At 38.7% G+C, this 18,927-nt stretch overlaps 1 protein-coding gene across 2 annotated transcripts in view; it reads left to right on the top strand.

Moving 5' to 3' along the window:
• The window catches only part of LOC127974462 (carboxypeptidase Q), a 54,881-nt gene extending 43,787 nt beyond the window's left edge, over positions 1-11,094 (top strand). For both annotated transcript variants that reach the window (XM_052577767.1, XM_052577766.1), the window contains exons 6-8: positions 1,221-1,312; positions 5,289-5,490; positions 9,590-11,094. In XM_052577767.1, the coding sequence (XP_052433727.1) occupies positions 1,221-1,312; positions 5,289-5,490; positions 9,590-9,750 (455 nt within the window). In that variant the 3' untranslated portion in view covers positions 9,751-11,094. The remainder of the gene's footprint in view (positions 1-1,220; positions 1,313-5,288; positions 5,491-9,589) is intronic.
• The last annotated feature ends 7,833 nt before the right edge of the window (positions 11,095-18,927 follow it).

Genomic DNA, 18,927 nt, shown 5'->3' with positions numbered 1-18,927 from the left:
TTTAAATGCTTGATTTTTAATGTTTTTTTTTTATATAATTTAAAAAAATTCTAAACGGTAGATCATACTTATAAATATCCAAAAATATATGTCATGTGCTGTGAATTAATTGCCACTCTAAATTACTTTTCTAAAATTAGCCATGAAGAATTCCATGAAAATGCATGTGTTTATAACTCATTATATTGCTTTTAGTATTTTGTATTACTATTTTTAAATAATTGTACAAGATTCGTGTTTTTTGAAGATGTTTTAGTTCAGACTGTATGCATATTTTTTTGGGGGGCAAGTGCGGTAACTGTAGAAGCAGTGCACTGAATTGAGAGTATTCTGTTATTAATGGAGATTATTAAAATTCCTGCTGAGTGTCAATATGCAATGCGGTGTGAGTCTCTTGGCCCCTCTCCTCTCTATTGTTGCTTTATTGCACAGGCAATACTGAGGTTTGTGCTCATTTGTATTTAACATCTTTCTCTTGGCAATGGGCGTCCACAAACACTGGCGAAATATAGCTATAATGGTGCACAATAACCACAGACAACATGATTAATTTCACTGCTTGTAGAGTAAGCATTCTCTACAACATTTTAAATGCTCAACAACAACAACGTTCAGTTCATCGAGTCCTTGGCTCCACTTCTACTATGCAAGATTTTATTATTATTGCAACAGTGTGAGCTATTTGCTCAGAACCCATAAATCTACCCATATTAACCTCATGTTCTGGTATATTACGTTCCCTCGGCCGCATCCTCTTCTGTGCTATTTGACCTGGACACAGTGACCAGTTTTCTTATGTATAACTTGCAGTTGAGGAGATGGATGCACACACGGACAGCTCTCCCATCTGGATCATCAAGAAAGCCCAACACAATTAAGGCCAAAATATCTCTCACAGATTCCACTCTGCAGGAAGTACAGACAAGTTATCAAGTGCCCAGTATGCAACTGTCTGGACGGCCGGGATCATCTAGCATTGCCTTCCCAGATACCTCAGCATGCCGTCTCTGATGTGTCAACCTGACCTTACATATGCACTTTTATTTTAAAAATAAATTTAATCTTCTCTTGTCCTTTTCTTTTTTTGCTAAAGATCTGAATGATGAAAGCGGCTAACCTTGATCTTAGGCAGTGAAGCAATATTACAGTGGCTGCATTATGAAAATGTATTTTGAAATATTATGTGGTTAGCTCATACTGTCGATTTCTTGGGTCCCCAGGGCTGCGTCCCAAAAGAACACTGAGGACGGTGCTGTGGTCCGCGGAGGAGCCAGGCGGGGTGGGAGCTGCTCAGTACTTCCAACAGCACAAAGTACACTTCCCTATCATACTAACACTGTTATGTTCTGTTGGACGATTTGGAACAAGGGTGTCGAATATGTAAAGATGCATTTATGTTAATTAAGTTCATTTATTCTATTGGAACGAATATTTGTAATGTTCTATTTTCACATACAGTGGGACAGGTACAATCTTTAATTTGTTGTGTTGCAAGTAGCTCACAACTTACAGCTTTAACACTGATAATTTAATTACATGTCAAGATAAGTAATACGTAATTTATTTAATTGAATCCATGCTTCCACTAAATAATTGTTAATAAAGTATTTGTGAAATTGCATTAATATTAATTGGATTTGAATAAGTTTTACCATTCATGTTTCTTTTTTATGCATACGTTTATTAATGTAAGTTAGTTAGTTGGTTAGTTTTAGCAGAGTTTTTTTATTTATTAATTTTTTTCTTCAGTGTTCAATTTGCCAGTGTTGCTAAATTAGTGTCTGTCAGTGATTTTTTTCTCCTCTGATTAATTTGTTCATAAAAGCATTAAAAATGCTGACATGCATTGACCCGAATACACCTCTTCTATGAATAGCATGTGTTTCATTTTGAAATGAAATTCACCTTGATATAGTATACATATTTCTGTTTAAATCTAGATTATGTCAAAATGTGAGGGTGACACAACTGTCCTGATATCATACTGTAGAAAAAAAGCCTCATTTAAGGAATGAATATCTTGAAAAGAAAACCTTATTAAGTAGTTTGGCATAATCTCTTATTATTATTATAAAAACTTTAAGCCAACACGCAAAAACATGCAGGGAAAAAAATATCATAGAGAGGACCCCTGTGGGTCTTTATGACAATGTGTCAAGGTCAATAAGAATAAAATAATTTGACCTTTTCTATGACAAGTTGGTTATTTCAGGCGGTAAAATGCCATGTGGTGCAACTGAAAAATCTAACGATGTGTGAATTAAAGGTAACACTAGTATAAGGCCCAATTCTCACTAGTTGCTCAATAGCATGCCTATTATTAACATATTGGCTGTTTATAAGTACTTATAAAGCACATATTCTGCATGACCATATTCTACATCCCAAATACCTAAACTTAACAACTACGTTACTTACTATTAATAATTACCAACTTTGCAGCTAATTAAGGCAAAAATCACAGTTAATTGCTTTTTATAATAGCGAGATTTGGACCTTAAAATAAAGTGTGACTGTCATTATATTGAAACTTTTCTTGCAAAACTTTCAAAACCACATGAAACCAACATGAATACAAAGAAGACTCCCTAAGAAGATTTTTTTGAAAGATGTTTTTTCTATAATTTATCATGGACATTCGCCTTTTACTGCATATGTGAATGCAGTTTGTGTATTTCATATGTTTACCCTAATATTAGTTATTAGTCCAACACAGCTTGAGACCTTCTAGGAGTTTGACACCCTTGCTCTAGAATGTGCCACAGAACACCTGAGTTGTCTGTACTAACAATATATGGCATGTTTTATGTATTTTGAAAACTGTTTGCAAATGTTGTTATATCAGTTAAGCACAGAATGTTTCAAAGGGTTAATGTAGGCTTTGTAAATAAGCACATTTTGCTCTGTTCATTATACAAGTGCTCTTTTGTCCTTGAGAGCATTTTTGAAATCTTTCATCAAAGAATTGGATAGACTTTCTCTTTTATCCTGAAAGCACACAGTGCCCTCACTATTAGTTCTGTTTAGAATTATTTAAATGGATTATTTTACTGTCTTGGGTTACGGCATCTGACAAAAAGGTTTTACCAGGTTTTTGTGGTTTCTCTTTTAATGGTGAAAATACTCTCAGACTTGATCCTAATTTTAGCAAGAGCAAATTGGCTGATATTTCCCACACAAACCCAAGTGCTGTGGCACCCATCCGTCTAGCTTTTATTTCTGTCAATAATGTTTTACTTGGACCCTTCTGGTTTTGGACCAACAGTGCAATAAACCGTATTTGTCAGGTCTGTGTGTCGTAAAGTGATACTTTATGGTATGGAATAATTTAGCCAGCAGTTGGACTTGAATCTCCATTGTATCTGCACATTGCCATGGGATTTCGTTTTTACTTTATGAGGTTGGATTCTGAGCAGAGAGTGCTGGTTTCAGGCCAAGCAGGATTCAATGCTGCGTTTTGGCCACTGAACCAACTTTTTACTGTATTGCATCCAGTCATGTAGATAGTTGGTAGAACTTTGTATGACTTGGGCTGGCAATTCACAGTTGAGAATGAAACCAACCATCATTAAAAACATAAAAACACGTAAAAACACATAAAAAAATATATTCAAGCTACAAGAACCCCGATTAAAAAAAATATAATTGATTGCTATATAATATAATATAATATGATATAATATAATTAGGGCTGTCAGTCGATTACAGTATTTAATCCAATTAATTACATGTTTTGATTAATTAATCAATTTTATTGTGAAAATACCTACAAAATATTATTTAACTAACCTTATTGTAAAGTGTTACCAATATTAATATAAATTCTGTCCAGTTTTATTGTTACTTTAAGTAAAAGTGTGGTTATTTTATTGGCTTGTTTTTATTTTATTTTTATTATTCAGTATCATTAAATTGAGTTACATTTAAAATGTCTTACAAAATAACAAATAATCATTACAAAGCATTTTTTGGTTTTCAGCCAAGTGCAATTTTCGGTGTCCGTTTTGGCCCAGAATTTTCATTTCAGCGCATCCCTAGATGTAAGACTACATGTTTAATTTAATAGAATTAAATTTTAACAGTAATTTAATTTCAAATGCCCCAATTGCTGAAAGGTCTGGACAACCTTTTTGTACAAGTTCAAGTAGCACTGTAATATCGCTATATATCGCAGGGTATTGCAATATATTTAAAATTGCAATAATATTGTATAGTGACACAAGTATTGTGATAATATTGTAACGTGAGGCCTCTGGTGATTCCCAGCCCTACTGTTTATGAATAGGCCTTTGAAACATTGATTCACACAATTTGTTCAAAACGAAGATTCATTCCGAAGCTAAAAACGCTGTGTTGTTTGGAGATGTTCAACAATTCTGCTGTGGCTTTAAAGGGCCACCAAAATGTTTTTGCAAAGAAAGAAGGCTTAAATTAGATTCTCGCTGTTGTTGCTAATGCCATGATGTGGCGAAACTGTGTGTTTCGTTCTAAAAGCTAAACTACTTTGTTTTGCCTTCTAAATGAGGACACAACTACAAATCAGTGGATAAGTTGTATTTACAACACTGTTCCGGAACAGTTCAACCAAATATGTGTGCAACAGATTTCACGTAGCATGAGGACTATTTCCTGTGAGAGTAGCCTACAACGTGATGTTTTATTAACACATTTCAGGAGGTGCACACGCAGAGAATCAACGCGGCCAATTCCCTATCAATAACCGCACTATCCATCCAACCACCTCGAGAGAGAACCACACGTAGATAATCAACCCGGCCAATTCACCATGAGTAATCACATCATCTTTCCAACCAACACAAGAGAGACCCACTATAAATAATCATAGCAGCCTTACCTTCTTTCTAGTCTTTCCCCTCCACCTCCCCAACTCTTCACCATTGACCCATTGACCCATATGGTAAAGGGCATAACATTTCCATCACACGCTTGAGGCTATCGTCCAATCACAATGCACTGGATAGATGCACTGGCCAATCAGAGCAAACCACGCTTTTCAGACCGATAAGCTTTGTAAAAAACGATACGTTTCAGAAAGGTGTGGCAAAAAGGAGCTACAATAATGTACAGTATGTGGAAAATAATGTGTTTTTGAACCTTAAAATGCATAAAAAACCTTTCATTACAACATCTTATGACCCATTTAATCACATTATTTTTAGAACTAATTAAGTTAACATGTTAAACTGATCGCTGTAAATATATAATATAATAGCATTTTTTTAACATATTTCTACTCTGATTTTTGTGGTGACTTCTCTTCTCCTAAGGCAAACATCTCGAACTTTGACCTGGTAATGGAGTCTGACCTGGGCACCTTCAGTCCACTGGGACTGCAGTTCACTGGCAGTGACAAAGCTCGGGGAATCATGAAGGAGTTGATGAAACTGTTGGCTCCCATCAATGTCACGTCACTTGAAGAACATGGAGAGGGGACAGACATTAACATGTGGATGAAAGCCGGGGTTCCAGGTCAGTTTCATCTAGCAGAATTCATTTCTGGATCATGCCTTGTGATTGATTGCAATTAACAAAGTAAAACGGCGTAATCTGTAGGACATTTCACCCAAATTTGAAAATTACTATTCGCTGTCATGTCATTCCAAACCTTCTTTCTTCTGTGAAGACAAGATGTAGCCTTTGTACCTATTTTATACTTTTTATATTTGCTTTTATCATTGTCAATTTTAGGCTAAGAAGCCACTCATTAAGCAAACATGGTTATACACATGTAATGTGTTTAATTGATACTCCTTTTTTTTTTTTTTTTGCTTTCCTCATTCAAACCGCAATGGACTTCAGCAGATTAATGACTAAAAGAACTGCATTAATTGTTTGAGTTCAGCCAATGGTCTGTGAAATTGGCTCTGAAAAGCTTGGGAAACTTGGCAGAAGTGAAGAGTGCTCACATGGTTAGCCCCCAGAAGCAGATCCGGACAGGTGCAATGCAGTGTATCACTTAATATTTTCACACTCAGAAAACTGGCAAAGTTTGATTTTTATGACTATTGATCAGTTCTATTGCTATTAAGATAACAAACCGTGACCAGTATCTTCAATATTTCCGTTTGTAGCATCGGAGTGTCTTCTCTGCAGTTTTCTGGTGTAAGTCCTAAAGTCCTTTTTTCTAATTTAATTTGATTAAATTTCATTATTATCTTTTTGATTTGTCTTTAGCATAAAAAGTAAAAAGTTGAACATTAAAAAAAGTAACATGATTTAACAATTCATGTCGTCCAGCATGTTCCAAAGAGCATCTTTTTCTGGCAAGAATATCTGACCTTTTGTACCTTGCTTGATCTGTGTCACAGATCTGCTTACATTTGATTTAGCGACCTAGAAATATAAATATTTGGTGTTCATTTTATGTCATAACTTTTCTTTGTTCTAGCTTCACGGTGTGATTTCAGACCCTGCGACCCCACTGTATAAGCAGTCATTAGCTCTTGTGAAAAGTCACGCATGGCAGCTATACTGCCTTCTCCCATCATCATATTAAATTACTTGAGCATTAGAATGGATAAATCTCATTAATGTCAGTAGTCACCAGTCTGATTGCTTTAACCACCAATGAACTGCGGCACACAAGAGGACCGGTTGTTCCCTCGCTGCACTGCACACAGTGTTTTCAGATGAACTGACTGACATCACTGCAGGAAAAATGAATGCAGCAGGAGTCACGTAGAAATGCATGCCGAAAGTTTAAAGCCAACACGTTAAAACAAATTAATCACCTGCACAGCTGTCTAAACAGCCACTGCAATACAGAGCAACTTGAGCTGGTTTCTGTTTTCCATTCTCTGCTGCATTTGAAGTTGCTCTGTAGTTTTTCCCCTTGATAAAGCTGCAAATTCAAACATGAAATCTTGGCATCGCTTTTCAACAGCTTCTCTCAAGTTTAATGTAAGCTGAGATGGTTTCTGTTACAGTCATGGCAGCTTACCAACTCAAAAGCGGAGCTTGATACGGTATGTATTTGCTGTTGGGTATTGTAGAATTTACCGCGAATGTGATGTAGTATTATGGGTTTTTATCTGGTATAGTGTTAACAGTGCAGTCAGTAATAATAAAATCATCAGCAATAATCAAAAAATCTAAAGCAGAAAGTTTGTTAAATTACCCTTTCTTTCTTAAGCTCAGCAAAGCTGCATTTATGAGACCAAAAATTTAATTACAATGAACATAATTGAGTAATAATATAAAATATAATTTTTTGTTGTTGTTGTTGTTTTAATATCTTTAAATTTAGTTTATTCCTACGATGATAAAGCTGAAATGTCAGCATCATTAATCCAGTCTTCAGTGTCAAATGATACTTCAGAAATCATGCAGATTTGGTGCTTAGACACATTTCTTATTACTATCCAGCTCTATGTTGAAAACAGTTGTGCTGCTTAATATTTTTGAAGAAATTGTAAAATATTTCTTTTCAGGATTATTTAATGATCAAATGAAAAGAAAAAATGCCATTTACTTGAAATATAGTTTATTTTGTAACAATATACGAGTCAATTTTGACCAATTTAATGCATTCTTGAAAAAAAAAAAAAAATTATTTTAAAACTAGTATTGCCAGATAGATAGATAGATAGATACTACCATTGTAAACTGAAGTTTAGTTTAAATAAATAATGTTTAAATATATAACCAAATAGATGAAAAGAAAAGTACGTAATTTACTTGAAACTTTAAAAAAATTTTTTTACAAGATAAGAGTCTAATGATAGAATTTCACTCAACAAGCAAAGTATAGTAATCATAGCAGATTGTGAATAACTCGTTTGAACATTAGCATCGCAATCTGAAGTTTAGTTTAAATAAAAAATCTTTAAATATAAAACCAAATAGATGTTTTAAAAACCATACTGATAGTTGCATTTACATTGGAGGTTTGTTGGAACGTAGCCTCAACTCTGTGCAGTTTTTTCAGTTCACTGCACTGTACACCTCACACTATTGATTCTAGGCCAGAGAATAAGCAATGCTTCACCAAGCACCCTTCTAAGGTCAAACAAATCTCTGTCCCTAAATTTCCTGGGGAATAAAGAATCTTGCGGCTGGTGCCTGTTCACATATGGGATCAGTACAGAAATAGATGGCAGGCAAACAGGCTTTAACTGCAACCACATGCATTCTGGATTCTATTGCTCCTCCAAACAAAGAGAATGAGGCCTGCAGAGGGATATAGAAAACGTTTTTGTCCATGTTTATGTCACACTGATCTTAAAATGATTTTGCATGAGTGATGCTGTGTTAATGAGTCACTGCCATGTTCAGCTTGTCATCAGCGTCACTTGAATCAAGGCCTAGGAATATGAAAACCCATACAGAGTTTAAAACTAAACAAAAAGAATAGCTTGTAGTCATTTTGTAATGGCCCCAAAATGAATGGTAATTTACACACCATGTCATTCGAAACACATATGACTTCCTTTTTCAGTGAAATGCAAGAAGCAAAATTCTGAAGACTTTTATTTCATGCTGTTGCAATGAAAGTGGCCAGGAGCTTTCACGTTTCAAATACGACTCAGCACCATAAATGAATCATAAAATTGGTTGATGTCACTCGTTATATTCCCAGTGTTCTTGAGCCACACAATAGTTTTTGCGTGAGAAGCTGAATGAAATTGATAATATTCCCCCTCCAGTCAGATGCTAAAACCATTAGATTTGTGAACTGTGAACCAGATTCATCTAAAAAGTGAACAAATCATTCAGATCTAATTCAAAATAATTATTTGTTCAGATATTTGACAGACTGTATTTATCAGAAAATAAGCTGCGCTTTATTATATTTTGCACCGGTTCAAATTTTCATTTTTAAGAGAAGAAAAAGAAAAATACCAAACAAGTCACATCTGTACACATCTCTAAATCATGTTTTATATATATATATATATATGTGTGTGTGTGTGTGTGTGTGTGTGTGTGTGTGTGTGTGTGTGTGTGTGTGTGTGGAATTTACATTAAATGGGAAGTCCAAACTAATTTTTTTAAAGCTAAATTAAATTGCCAATGTTGATATTATTTTCATTATATAAGTTGCTTTACAATTTAAATTGCAGCACAGTTCAGATGATAAAAAAGGAACTTATGTACCGAAAAATATGGTATAGTAGCTAATAATTTAAGATTTTCAGAAGTCTGTTTGTTATGCAATTCCCCAACTTTGAGATATAGTCACAATTAACTTTTTTTATTTAAATACCTTTTTTTAATTGTGTTATTCTGTGGTTGTAAACTCAAAATTCTATAGATTCTGAGAAAAAAAGTCCTGTTTAATTTTTTATTCCAGAAACAAGCTTCCATAATTTGTTTCTTATATAACCCTATCATATGGCTTTAGAACATTTGATGTATTCATAATTTTAAATAACTGAATTGGAGAGAATGTGTTTGGAACATGTGGGTGAGTAAATGACGATGGAATTTTCATTTTTGGGTGAACTATTTTAAATAACAGACGTAAGCCAGACTATTTAATATTCTAAGGCAGAAGGACCATTTTCACACATATGAAACACAGAATCACACCATTTCAGTTCTCTTCATTATGTATCTTTTTTCTCAGGCGCCAGCCTACACACTGCAGACCAGAGGTACTTCTGGTTCCACCACAGCGACGGTGACACAATGAGCGTTCAAAACCCAGAGGAGATGAACCTGTGTTCTGCTGTTTGGGCTGTGGTGGCCTATGTGGTCGCTGACCTGGAGGAAATGCTCCCCAGATAGTGAGTCACTGACAAACAGCTGAACTAACCCCTGTCCATCAGCTCATAGCAGTCGGTCGATCACATCATTACCTTGAGAATTCTCTGTCTAATTCATCATAACCTCAGGTACACTCCTGATCACTCCACTGTCATGTAATATATACTGCTACGTCGATACTTGCGGAATTTTCTTTTTTCATTTTCTATAGTCTAATTTAGTTTTATAATGTGAAATTACTGTATGTCATTTCTATTCATATTTTATGCTCTGATTTGTCAATTCTGTAAAAATAAGTGGTTCATAATGTATATTAAAATTACATTAAAACAACACACACACACACAAAAAAAAAACTATGAATAAAGATCCAGCATCTGTGGCTAAAATTAGCTTGGGAAGTCTTGGCTTCACAATTTCATGTAAACAGTGACAAACTGTGTAATGGTATTATGATGTCATTTTCCACAAACTGAGTATGTCTTAGTCATCAGAACATCTGACTTCCCCTTGGAAACTAAGCCTAGTTCTCCTTTCCTAAAACAAACAAGCAAACAATAAGTAATGGATATGCTACTGTTTAGTCATACTTCAACATAAGCTGTTATTAAAGAGTTAGATGAAAATCATCCAGCTGACAGATTTCTTTCCCTCCATTGAAAGTCCACTCCACCAAACTTTAACACTTCAAAAGTCCAAATGAATAAGCAGTTTAGTCCGAGTCTACTGAAGAGATGCAATAGTTTTATATGATTAACAGATTTATTCATATATAAAAATTGATCAGCGCACATAGTGTACACTGTATACTATAATGTATATTATATTATCCAATGTGGTAAGCTTTGGCTTATCGTGTGTATTGATCGATGTGTAAGTAGAAGGATAAATTAAATCTATGGTATAAAGTGATTGTGATTCTTAAGAAGACAATTAGGCTGCACAAATGATATGGACTAATTTTATGATGTCTTTATGAACTCTCTGAAGCTTACACATTTTCGTATGAACTTGCATGAACTTTCAATTGAGGGACAGAAATCTCTCAGGTTTCCTTTTCTGCGTGTTTCCTAGGTGAACAAAAGTTAAATTGGTTTGGAATAACACGAGGGTGAGAATTAAATTCTAAATTAAATTTACAACACCCTACTGCTTGAGCTGCGAGGAAAAATTCTCATGTCGGCTTGTTTTTCATTACTTAAACAGAAAAAAATATATATGTTTTAACAGTGATTAACTGGTTTCAAACCTTTCTTTGTGAGTTGGTTTTCAACTTTTTAGACAAGATGGCAAATTTATGGTTGAAATGTAAACATTGGAAAAATCACAGACTTCAGATAAATAAAACACAATGCACAAAAATCATCTAGATGGATCTGTTCTTTATTCCTGTATTTATATTGAACTGTGTGTTACTGTATTTTTATCAAGTGAAGGAAATGCTGTGGATGCTTGTGACCTCTTTATGCTGTATGTGTACGTGTGTGTGCTAATGTGAGCTCCACTTAATGTCTGGTTTTCAATTACATCAAACAAGTAAGTTCTTGTTTCTATGACAACATGGATTGAGAGGACATATGAATATTATGCAAGAAAATCGGCCCCAGTCTTTGGTTTTCCCACAGGTTTCTACTCGCCATGACTAAATCTGAATCATACAAGCATCTTGAATGCACATGTTTCACAAAGAGAAATGTCACAGACTTGGGAGGTTACTGTATGTGCCTGTTTCCTGGGATCTGTGCATTTTTTTTCTTTTGGCAATTTTTTCTTGGCACAGACGATTTTGTAAATAAAATTACAAAGATAAGTTTGGTTAACAAGCTAATCGGTCAGTTTCCTGAAGAAAAATTACTCCTCATGAGTTTTTTTCTCTGCTTTGATCGGATGACAAGAGTTTACAACCATTGACCCAAGGCTTCTTTTACATTGCCTTGGGCCTCAGATTAGAGACCATATCATAAAAGCATTTTCCTGGGATTTCAGAGACTTAACTTCATCAAAAGCTGCCAAGACTTATTCTCTGGCCTCGATGCAATATATTGACAAGATCCAGCCACAACATTTCTTAAAAGCAATATTCTTGGTTCTGTACAAGTTAAGTTCAGTCGACAGCATTTGTGATATTACAGTATATTAATTTGAAAAAAAATCGGGGCTACAGAGAGGCACTTACAAAGGTGAACAGTCCCCATTTACTTTTGTAAAGAAAATCATGAAGGAACAAATTGATTGTAGTTTTAGTTTTGTATGTGTGTGTGTGTGTGTGTGTGTGTGTGTGTGTGTGTGTGTGAAAATACCCAGTCTTCTATAATTACAAGCTTTTAATTTCTGTGGTCAAATACAAAAAAAATGCCCAATTAACTTAAATTGTATGTGCCTCATTATTACTCAATTTTCTTTTAAGAAATAAGTGATTCAAAATAATTTATGTATTTATTTAACATTGTAATCAACATTATGCCACAAAGGAGCTTAAAGGGAATGTAAATAAGCTTGTGTTATACTCACCCTCAAGGCATCCTACGTGTATATGACTTTCTTCTTCAGACGAATCCAGTCGGAATTTGTGACGATCGTGCACCAAAGAGACACAGGGAGATAGAGAGATCCAAATGCAGGTGTCTTTAATGAGGCATAATCCAAATCGTAGTCAACAAGCCAAGGTCAAACCAACCAATCAGTCCCAGTATTCCAGGACTCGGAATACGAGAGGACTCGGAGGATGAGCAGACAGGAATAATCTCGGGGGACGAGAATGCTGGAACACAAAGGGTAAGGGCTCCATCCAAACAACAGGAAAAGACTGGAATTTCTAGGGAGGCTAATGACAATAGAGTGTCTGTACCTGGTGCAATTAACAGGAGTGCAATTACTGTGATTACAGGATAAGACTAGAGGAAATCTAGTGCCTACGGTGAAGTGCCTAAGGGGAAGTAAGCCCACTAGTGGACACCCAGGGAAACAGAGACTAGACAGCGTGACATTACCCCCTCCTCCACGGAGCAGCTGCCAGATGCTCCACCCGTACCCAAGGGAAAACCAAAGACACAAAGAGACCAGGAGGGAGGTGCAGCGGCGGAGGACCAGGGGGAGGGACGGAGGGCCAGATAAAATGGTAAAACAGAGACAAGAGGACCAGGTAGAATGGGGAAACAGAGACAAGAGAAGTGCAACACAAAACAAGGAGTCCAGGAGGGTGGTGGACCGGCGGAGGATCAGGGGCAGGGACGGAGGGCCAGGTCCTTAGAGGGAAACAGAATGAAAGACACAGACAAGAAATCCAGGAGGGAGGTGGACCGGCGGAGGATCAGGAGGAGGGACGGAGGGCCAGGACAGAAAAAACAAAAAAACCAAAACACAAAAACACAAGTCCAAGAAGGACATCACGTGACGCTCACCAGGGCGGAGCAGAAGACCACCACATCCTTGTGGCTGAAGCAAACGTCCCCCCAGGGTGGAGCAGAAGACCACCACATCCGTGCGGCCGAACCAGGCGCCCCCCAGGGCGGAGCAGAAGACCACCACATCAGTGCGGCCGAAACAGACGCCCCCCAGGGCGGAGCAGAAGACCACCACATCAGTGCGGCCGAACCAGACGTCCCCCAGGGGCGGAGCAGAAGACCACCATATCCATGCGGCCGAAACAGATGCCCCCCAAGGTGGAGCAGAAGACCACCACCTCCGTGTGGTCAAATGGACAGGAGGACAAATCTGGTTGGGCAAGTCTGAAACAAAGCGCATGAACAAGTTACGGGTAGCCTCCATGGCCACAACAGGATCAGTCAGGTGCTCAGAGAGTTCGACTGAGATGTGACAAGACTCTGGAAGTTCCGCAGAGGCGAGGAGAGACTCTGATAGATCAGCCGAGCCGAGGGGAGACTCTAGTAGTTCAGCAGAGACATGGAACGGCTCTGGTAGTTCAGCAGAGACATGGAGAGGCTCCGATAGTTCAACAGGGAAATGACGAGACTCTGGTACTCCCATGGTGTTTCCTTGTTCATGAAGAACCCCGGTGACTTGACTCGGTCCTTGAAGATCACCGGTTACTTGATTCTGTCCCTGAAGATCACCGGTGATTTGACTCTGTCCCTGAAGATCACCAGTGACTTGACTCTGTCCTTGAAGATCACCAGTGACTTGACTTGATTCTGAAAGGTCAACGGTGACTAGCCTTGACTCTGGAAGGTCAATGGTGACTAGTCCTGACTCTGGAAGGTCAATGGTGACTAGCCTTAACTCTGGAAAGTCCACGGTAACTAGCCCTGACTCTGGAAGGTTCAATGGTGACTAGTCCTGACTCTGGGAGGTCAACGGTGACTAGCCCTGATTCTGGAAGGTCAACGGTGACTAACCCTGACTCTGGAGGGTCCAAGAGCACACGACTCGACACTGGAGGGTCAACCAGAACCTGACTCAACTCTGGAAAATCAACGGGCACCTGACTCGACTCTGGAAGGTCAACAGGAACTAACCCTGACTCTGGAAGGTCAACGGTTACTAACCCTGACTCTGGAAGGTCGACAGTGACTAAACCTGACTCTGGAAGGTCTACAGTGACTAACCCTGACTCTGGAGGGTCCATGAGCACCTGACTCGACTCTGGAGGGTCAACTAGAACCTGACTCAACTCTGGAGGGTCAACTGGAACGTGACTCGACTCTGGATGGTCAACAGGAACCTGACTCGACTCTAGAGGGTCAACTGGAATCTGAATTGACTCTGGAAGGACAATGGTGACTAACCCTGACTCTGGACCGACAGCCATCTTGGGCCGTGGCGCTGGACCGGCGGCCATTTTGGTCAGCGTCGCTGGGCCGGCAGCCATCTTGGACAGTGGCACTGGGCTGGCGGCCATCTTGCATCGTGGTGCTGAGCTGATGACCACCTTGTGCTGTGACGCTGGGCTGGTGGCCATCTTGGGCAGTGGCGCTGGACTGACGACCACCTTGTGTTGTGACGCTGGACTGGCGGCCATCTTGGGCAGTGGTGCTGGACTGACGACCACCTTGTGCTGTGACGCATCTTGCATCGTGGCGCTGGGCTGGTAGGCTTCTTGTGAGATGGCGCTGGGCTGGCGGCCATCCCACCCGAAGAGATAAGAGTGGCTGGGTCATCCCACAGAAGCTGATGCTGCAAGTAGCACACAAATTCCCAGAACCCGAATGTGTCCAATTGAGCCAGTTCCTTCTGAGGAACCGGGTCATCCAGCCCAGTATTAAAATAGTCCTTAAGGGCCGCATCATTATATCCCATGCCCTCAGCCAGGGACCAGAACACCAGTGCCATGGCACCCACATCATTGCCCTCTTGGCGGAAGGTGGTTAACTTAAAGTATTTAGCCCTCCGCTCCACCATACTGGCTGGGGAGGAGACATGAAAGGACATACCGCTGGGTCTGTTGGATGGAGTCCTTCTGTTACGATTGTGCACCAGAGAGACACAGGGAGATAGAGAGATCCAAATGGCGATGTCTTTAATGAGGGATAATCCAAATCGTAGTCAACAAGCCAAGGTCAAACCAACCAATCAGTACAAAACAAAACAAACAAAGGAAAGGGACAGGAAAAGGGACTCGGAATACGAGAGGACTCGGAGGACGAGCAGACAGGAATAATCTCGGGGGACGAGAATGCTGGAACACAAAGGGTAAGGGCTCCATCCAAACAACAGGAAAAGACTGGAATTTATAGGGAGGCTAATGACAATAGAGTGCCTGCATCTGGTGCAATTAACAGGAGTGCAATTACTATGATTACAGGACAAGACTAGAGGAAATCTAATGCCTATGGTGCCTAAGTGCCTAAGGGGAAGTGAGCCCGCTAGTGGACACCCAGGGAAACAGAGACTAGACAGCGTGACAGAGTTATATTTAAAATTGTCCTGGCTATTCCAAACCACCAAATAGAGCGCACAGATTCACCATAATACATGCCTCAAAGGAGTCCGGGGGGTGAATAAAGGCCTCCTGTAGTGAATAGATGCATTTTTGTAAGAAAAATATCCATAATTTTAAACGTAATAATCACTTTAATGTAGCTTACGCCAATAGTTGTACACGGAAGCAGTTCTGGGAGGATGACGTAAGATGTCTGTGTTATTAAATTGAAATATAAAACATAATTAAACCATATTTTCAATCATATTGTATTACATATAACTATATTTTACATAATCATACATAATCATATTTTAAATATGGTTATTTTTCTTACAAAACACATCGATTTGCTACATGAGGACTTTGTTCACCCCCTGGAGCTGTGTGAGGCAATTTGTATTATAGATGGGCACTTTTTATTTGGCTTCTTTTGGACTGATGCAGTGCAACATCCGCTGACAGCCATTAAACAGCTTGAAAGATCAAAGACAATTTTTTTTATATAACTCTTGATTGGATTTATCTAAAAGAAGAAAGTAATATACACCTAGGATGCCTTGAAGGTGAGTAATTTATGGGCTAATTTTCATTTTTGGGTGACCCTTTAACCAAGCACTCTTGAGATTCTGGATGTATTCCCTGTATGTGCTTTGATATATTTATATATGAAATTAAATCGGTTTATGGTGTTTGTTCTGAAGACTTGAATTAAACTGCTTGATTCATATGGATTACATTAACAATGTATTTTTGAAGTGTGAAAATGTTGCTTGTTAAAAATAAAATATCTTCAGATATGTTACAAAATTGAAGTCTTATTGGATTGCAAATACATAAATAATGACAGAATTAAATTTTTATTGAACCTGGAACATCACTTTAACCTTTCTTCTGGAGAATGTTCATATTTGTTTTTCGTGTAGTCAGGATTGGATTTGAGCTGCTGCGTTTGAGTTACATAGTGCAGACATTGGGGTGTGGTGGTAAAAGTCACAGAAATGCACCTTTGCGGCTGTTTTCCAGCTCATATGTAGGAGAGAATTGGTTTGAGTTTAAAACAGCTGGTAGCTTTTAGCCGCATTTGTGTATGTTATTGCAAATGATGTCAGGATTTGTGAGGGCACCACTCGGCCTATGAAAACAAAACTTAGAGCTCATTCTAGACACAGGAGGAGCGATCCGTTAACTTTCCCAGAGATCATGGATACAGAAGTGAGGTTTGGAGTTGTTTGGAATGCTAGACTTGGCTTTGATCTTAAAAGCATGCCTGGGATGGATGCATATGGAAGCGGTCAGTAATTTAATTACAGGTCCTGGAAGCACAGATTGCGGAAAGTAAAAGCACTCATTGTGACGTGGTTACTGCTGATCATACTAAACCCATTTTATATCCCATAAGGGACTAATTTTCCAACTCCCCTAGAGTTAAACAGTTGAGTTTTAATGTTTTCGAATCCATTCAGCCGAACTCCGGGTCTGGCGGTAGCACTGCTAGCTCAAAAATGACCAAAGAGATTCTATATTTTTCCTACTGTAGTTACTAAGTGTACTAAGACTGACGGAAAATGAAAAGTTACTAAGCTCTTTAGTAATTTCTGGGTGAGATGCTAACGGCTGATCAGATTCAATGATCTATGCTAAGCCAAGCTAAAAGATCGACCCGGAGATCGGCTGAATGGATTCAAAAATTGTTTAAAGGGGGGGGGGGGGGGTGAAATGCTATTTCATGCATACTTAGTTTTTTACACTGTTAAAGAGTTGGATTCCCATGCTAAACATGGACAAAGTTTCAAAAATTAAGTTGTACGTTTGAAGGAGTATTTCTGTTCCAAAAATACTCCTTCCGGTTTGTCACAAGTTTCGGAAAGTTTTTTTCGAGTATGGCTCTGTGTGACGTTAGATGGAGCGGAATTTCCTTATATGGGTCCTAGGGCACGTCTGCCGGAAGAGCGCGCGCTCCCATATAGCAGAGCACTGAGAGCAGAGGCATTCAGTGATCAGAGCGAGAGCGTCGCGAAATGTCACAAAAGAAGTGTATTTTTGGTTGCCAGGGCAAGACAACCCTGCACAGATTACCAAAAAAAAAAAAAAAACAGCATTAAGGGACCAGTGGATGGAGTTTATTTTTACAGAGCATCAACGGAGTTGTGCAAGTGTTTGTGTTTGTTCCCTGCATTTCGAAGATGCATGTTTTACAAACATGGCCCAGTTTGACGACGGATTTGTGTATCGTTTATTTCTTAAGGATGATGCAATCCCAACGAAAAAAAGGGCCACGATCGTGTGTTGGAACCGCAGGCGGTGAGTAAAACTGCTTCAAATATCTCTGCCTCCTTGTTAGTGCGTCCGCCTCCCATGCCGAGACCCGGGTTCGAGCCCCGCTCGGAGCGAGTCGTTGCTGCTGCTGCTCTCGTTCAGTTTCAGACTCGGGATCTGATTCTGGATCATAAATATACGCTGAATCTGACTGTTAGCCATGGTTTGTTTTGGTTGGTTTTTTACTCACGGTGTCACAGCTTCCAAACGCTCTCAACGCAAAAGCCTACTCGTGCTCGTGATTCTTTAGCTCCGCCCACACATCACGCCTCCAGTCGGTCGTGTTTTTCCGGGAAAAATCGGTACAGACTATCTTTCTCTTATTAAATATAATAAAACTAAAGACCTTTTGGAGTTATGAAGGATGCAGTACTACTCTATAGGTACTCAAGATTAACAGGATATTGAGTGAAAACGAGCATTTCACCCCCCCTTTAACTCTAGGGGAGTTGGAAAATGAGCCTATTTTCAAAAAAAGTGGAGTGTTCCTTTAAAAATGTAATCAGCTTACTAACAGACTTCCATATATGGCCAATGAGTTTAATGAGGTTACGCTGAGTTTGTCGGTGTAATGAGTTGGAAAATCATGTGAGCGGGAAAGGCCACTGTTTCCTCCATTTACCTACACTGAAGCCACCCCACCAGTAAACACAACACAAACTAATTTAAAGTTCTGAAGAGTCACCTTCTTTACATAGGGTTATGGAGCGTGATGCCCATCCATCATGCTTTATTTATAGAATCAACTCCCCCCTTTCCACCAAGCTGCGCGTTAGGACATCTTTATTCAAGCACACAAAATATGTCAGAGTTATAGAGGAGACCTAAAATAAAGTCAAGGTGGCTGAGCGGCAGTAGGCGAAGGCTTTAAAAATAAAGTTCTTAAAAGAAAACAACGACATTTCTGACATAATGTTGATTTACCACAAAAAAAAGAAGAAAAAAAAAGAATCACCTCATCTGTTCTTTTCTTTAAACAAAAATGGGAAGCTTACGGTGAG

Source organism: Carassius gibelio, chromosome B16 (assembly GCF_023724105.1).
Source record: "Carassius gibelio isolate Cgi1373 ecotype wild population from Czech Republic chromosome B16, carGib1.2-hapl.c, whole genome shotgun sequence".
Taxonomy (NCBI): Eukaryota; Metazoa; Chordata; class Actinopteri; order Cypriniformes; family Cyprinidae; genus Carassius; species Carassius gibelio.
The sequence above is the reverse complement of the archived record's forward strand: the minus strand, read 5'-3'. Positions and strand labels throughout refer to the sequence as shown.